Source organism: Sorghum bicolor, chromosome 9, assembly GCF_000003195.3.
Source record: "Sorghum bicolor cultivar BTx623 chromosome 9, Sorghum_bicolor_NCBIv3, whole genome shotgun sequence".
Taxonomy (NCBI): domain Eukaryota; kingdom Viridiplantae; phylum Streptophyta; class Magnoliopsida; order Poales; family Poaceae; genus Sorghum; species Sorghum bicolor.
Genome location: NC_012878.2, coordinates 59134980 through 59140236, shown reverse-complemented (window position 1 = coordinate 59140236; position 5257 = coordinate 59134980). Strand labels below are relative to the sequence as shown.

Here is a 5257-nt window from a genome sequence, read left to right as displayed (position 1 = left end):
AAGGCTGCGACAATAGAAGTCGTGGCGACGATAAGACAATGGAACCGCCGTGTGCCAATGGTGGCAAGGGAAGGGCATGCAAGGTAGGCTAACAAAGTGGTGGCGAAGATATGAGTCATGTGATTTCCAAGAATTGTAGGTTAACAAACCCTAAATTATATATACATAGAGTAATTTTTTAAGTTATTAGTTGTCATTGAGTAGAACGGAAGGAACATTGGAGGTCAGGTCCAGTCAGACGAAGTGGAGGCAGGAAGACCGAAGGCAGGAGCAGGAGCCAGGAGGGGAAAGCGAAACGAACAGGAAAACTAGGGGCACCAAACCATACCAAACCGCGACGCTATTCCGTTAGCCTCCGACACCTCGATTTCTCAGTAATTTCTCCTTTTAGCCAGGCAGCCGGGCCGTGCTCGAGAAAATAAGGACACCAGCAGCACGAAAGGGGAAAAAAAAAAAGGAGAGCAGAAATCCCCCAATCGCCCCCACTTCGATCCATTCGAGCCCTAACCCCGAATCTCCCCGGAGCATCAGACTGAATCCATTCGATTCCCTCATGTCAGGCTCCGTCGTCTCCTGCTGATTCCCGAGATCGTCTCCACCGGCGCGGCTTCGCCCACAGCTGCCGCCACAGCCATGGAGCCGCGCATCGGCAACAGGTTCCGCGTCGGCCGCAAGCTGGGGAGTGGCTCCTTTGGGGAGATCTACCTCGGTTCGTTCGCAATTGTGCCAAAAGATCTTGTTTTGTTTTCCAAAATTCCCATCTTGGCGAGTTGCTGATAAGTTTTCCCCCTCTCTGCTCCGGCTTGGCTCTGTGTGGTTGTACAGGCACCAACGTGCAGACCAACGAGGAGGTCGCAATTAAACTGGTGAGTTCCTCAGTATTTTCCCCTAAATTTGCGATTTATGGTGATGCCCCCTGCTGTCTCGGCAAATAAGTATCGCCAGATTGCAGGGATCTAGGCTGCGCAGGTCCAATTGTATATTCCGTGTAGGAATTGTTTCTATTGTTTGTTTCGTGTTTTACTGGCAGCTCTTGCTCACGTAATTCACTTGTTAATGCATTTTGTTAAATCACAAGGTTTGCAATATGTCAATATATAACTAAATAACAGCTTGTGTTCTGCCTGTAGTACGCAGCATGGAAAGCTTTTATTTAGCTGCCCCGTTTTGTTGTTTAAATATCAGATTTGAAGGCATGGAATATATTTACACCATTCAAGATATAATTCATTGTTTGACTTCTAACCATAGGTTTGAACTATGATGCAATTATGAGCTTACGTTTTACAAATGCATTGAAATTTGTGTAGTTTTGGGGGTATTTTGTATCGTTTCCATCATACATGGATGGATAATAACAGCCTTGTTGTTCCTAATGTTTTATCCAGGAAAATGTTAAGACAAAGCATCCTCAATTGCTTTATGAATCGAAATTGTACAGAATACTTCAAGGAGGAAGTAATGCACAAACTTATTTTATTTTCCTTATCCCTTCATTCCCTCTCTTTGTTCTTAAATTTGTGTTGACTCTCATTTTTCTCTTCATCTGCAGCTGGAATTCCAAATGTTAAGTGGTTTGGTGTTGAGGGTGATTACAATGTTTTGGTTATGGACTTACTGGGACCAAGCCTTGAAGATCTTTTTAGCTTTTGTAACAGGAAGCTGTCCCTCAAAACTGTTTTGATGCTTGCTGATCAAATGGTATGCTGTATCATTGAAGCATGACTAGTTCACTATCCTGTTTGCTTACTTTCTCTTTTTAGGTTCTAGTTTCCATGAAGCATATTTCTGCTCAACCCATCTGCTTTCATTTAATTGTATATGATACTAATGTCCTATATTTTCCTAGATCAATCGAGTTGAGTTTGTTCATTCCAAGTCATTCTTGCATAGAGATATTAAGCCGGACAATTTTCTCATGGGTCTTGGGAAAAGGGCAAACCAGGTGATTAGTTATACTCCCTCAATCTACCTTTACTTATGGGTTTAATTTAATAGTAGGTGCATGCATTAATAATTGCTTTTAATCTATTGATAGGTTTATGTTATCGATTTTGGACTTGCAAAGAAGTACAGAGATACATCAACACACCAGCACATTCCATACAGGTAAGCATTCTATGAGAAATTTGCATGAAATTGCTGTTTAACTTATTTATTTTCTCTTTTACCATAAAATAATTGTACTTGCTCCATAGTATCACCAACAATATATTTTACTGCTATAGTTTCTTATGCTGCCACACTAGGTTCATTGTTATTTTATGCTCATGTTTGATATTGTTCCACATACCACTAGAAATTCAAATATCTGGAAAATCTTCCTCTTAGCGTGATTTTAGACAGCACCTCAGTTTAAAATATCTGAACCTTCAGTCTTGTCCATTTAATTGCAGAGAGAACAAGAACTTGACTGGAACAGCAAGATATGCAAGTGTAAATACCCACCTTGGAATTGGTAGGTTTCATTCATTTGGGTGGTAGCTAGTTTCCAGGCATGCAGTTTCTGGATTCCTGAAAATTTTCTCTTAACTTTCCGTGACATTTCATTTTGATATCATAATTGATGTCTTCTCTCAGAACAAAGCCGGAGGGATGACATGGAATCTCTTGGATATGTACTGATGTACTTCTTGAGAGGAAGGTTGTTTACTGTAACCCGATTCGCTGTTTCATCTCTGATTTTCTAATATATCTGGGTTAACACATTGTTTGCCTACTGTCAGCCTTCCATGGCAGGGCCTGAAAGCTGGGAACAAGAAACAAAAGTATGAAAAGATCAGCGAAAGGAAAATTGCTACTTCAACTGAGGTCACACATTGTTCTCTACTAACTGTGTTTCCTTCTTCGGTGTATATGTTCTTATTGTGTTTCCCCAATTGTAGGCTCTCTGTCGTGGATATCCTACTGAATTTGCTTCTTACTTCCATTACTGTCGCTCACTACGTTTTGAAGATGCACCGGACTATCAGTACCTGAAGAGATTGTTCAGAGACCTTTTCATTCGGGAAGGTTGGTTTAATATGCCCAATATTTCATTTAATGATAAACCATGTTTTTGATTGTCAGTGTAGTAAAATGCTAAGTCAGAGTTATGTTATCCATTGGGCAGGCTTTCAGTTTGATTATGTTTTTGACTGGACCATTCTAAAGTACCAACAGGCACAGATGACCACTGCTCCAACACGTGCAATTGTCAGTACAATAAATAAAATTGCCCTTCTACCTTTCCTCAGTAGTGCACACATGGATTTCTTTTTCTGACTATGCTCATGCCTTCTTATTTAGGCTCCACCAGTAGGACAAAGCTCTGGGATGGCTCCTGTGGCAAACAACAATAGACATTCAGGTCTGATGCTCAAGAATTCTCATTTAGCAGTTGATACTATCCATGCATAGTGCTGTATGCACATCACAAGTTAGAATTTGAATGATTTCTTGCTGCTTGTTTCTTTTTTGAAAAGATAAATCTCATGCAATGTTTCATTAATTCACCAGTTTTTTTGGTAGCAGTAGCGCGCAGTGAATTAGTCTGGCAGACTGAATATCAGACTCTTTGAGAAACTTAGATATGTTTATAATTTTTTATTTTTTTTGTGATAAGCCATGGCTGAAGGGTTTTCAGTTACAAGATTACTGAGTGAAATGAAAGGTTGATATCAGTCACATTGTACATTTACAAGCAATTAATTGGTAATAATGGAATGAATTTTCTTGCTGGCCAATTCTATTCTATTGTGAATCTACTATGGGGTCGTTTTGTTTATACGTAGTTTAAGTGTTGCCGATGTGCCAGTTGGTTAGATTATTTAGTTGCTTGACTGCCTGCTACATTCATGTATAATAGGCACTGAAGAGGGAAGGAGAAGTGGGTGGTCAGACATGGACCCAACGCGACGCCAGGCTCCACCACCAGTTATAAATGCCGGCAGCCTAGCGAAGCAGAAGTCCCCTGTTCGGCCTGAGACATCGACATCCAAAGATGCTGTGGTGAGCTGTTTGATATTTTCATGCTGTTTGGTGCTGCTTTGTGATGGGAAGAAGCGGGGGGATTCTGGAGTGTTTGTGTATGTTAGTTGTCATGTATTATCTGACCCTTAAATGACATGTAGTTCTCCAGTTCGACTTTTTTGGGACGTTCAAGCGGATCTTCAAGGCGGCCTGCTGTCTCTAGTAGCCGAGAGCCAAGCACTGAAGCAGAGCAAACACGTAGCCGCACGACTGACGCAAGCCCAGGGGCATTCCAGAGGTCTGGAGCCCCACGGTGGAGCCCGCAGATGCCTGACTCCTCGGACGGCAGGCGCTCGTCTTCCGGCAGGCGCCACTCATCTAACCCGAAGAACTACGAGTCTACCATTAGGGGCATGCAGGGCCTAAACTTCGACGGCGACGACAGGGTTCACTATTAGCATCTCATCTGTTGTTTGGGACCTGACATGGTGCATCGTCGGTGCGCTGCCCCCCCATAGGATGCTCCAATGTGTCAAGGCCTAACCGAGATGGAAGTACCGAGGGCGGCTGGATAATAAGAGGTTTGGGTGAGTGAGCCTGAGCGCAGTCCGGCTCTTAGAAACTGTGTTAATGGCTATGCTTAGCCTCCGCTTGTACAGGTTGTCATTTCTTTGATTGCGCGTAAGTGAAGGGTGCGGTGTCCCCGTGAATGATGGGTTTATTTTGAGAGGGATTTCTTGTGGTTCACATTTGATGTGTTGTGCGTGCTGCTTTGGTAGACATTTGGGAGAGGTTTATCGTGCCTGCTCTCTCATGTAACTCCAGATTCCTCAACTGCTATATACTATGTTTTTGACTCCGTCTCTGAGATGTTATAATGGTGGTCGTGACAGACTCTGTGTGAGATCGTTGCTTGTCACCTGTTGTGCGATCTCGTCGCAGGTTGGAACAGCTTCTGGTGACCAAAAACCAGTTTCATCTGAATGCTAGCTGCATGAAGACGTGCATGTTTTCGTTTTTGACGGGATCGTACGTCCACGTCTTGACATGGTTGGTTTGTCCATTGCAGTACTTTCCTCGAGGTTACCTGGTACGTACTACAGTAGTATTTTGTTGGGTGTATATGCTGCTGCGTTGGCGTATGGTACGGCATTGGCAATGACCAGGGCCAAACCTAACCATGTCATGTCAAGCGCAAGCGGTGAAAAGGCAAGGGCCTAGGTAGTAGTAGGAAAGAAGAGGCGACCAAGTAGTAGCAGTGCAGCGGCTACGTACGTATGCCGTCACACACAAAGTCCCTGTCTGA

The 5257-nt window shown here is 43.1% G+C and overlaps 1 protein-coding gene across 2 annotated transcripts; it reads left to right on the top strand.

Moving 5' to 3' along the window:
• On the top strand, positions 297-4841 carry LOC8066565 (casein kinase 1-like protein 2). Of its 2 annotated transcripts, none has more exons than XM_021447817.1 (14): positions 297-709; positions 826-866; positions 1389-1458; positions 1553-1701; positions 1850-1945; positions 2039-2109; positions 2397-2458; positions 2581-2644; positions 2727-2811; positions 2886-3012; positions 3113-3195; positions 3289-3349; positions 3848-3990; positions 4121-4841. In XM_021447817.1, the coding sequence occupies exons 1-14, from the start codon at positions 634-636 to the stop codon at positions 4172-4174; spliced, it is 1182 nt and encodes a 393-aa protein (XP_021303492.1). In that variant the 5' UTR covers positions 297-633; the 3' UTR covers positions 4175-4841. The 2 variants fall into 2 exon arrangements, with proteins under 2 accessions (XP_021303492.1, XP_002441634.1); XM_002441589.2 differs by having other exon boundaries at positions 301-709; positions 4113-4841.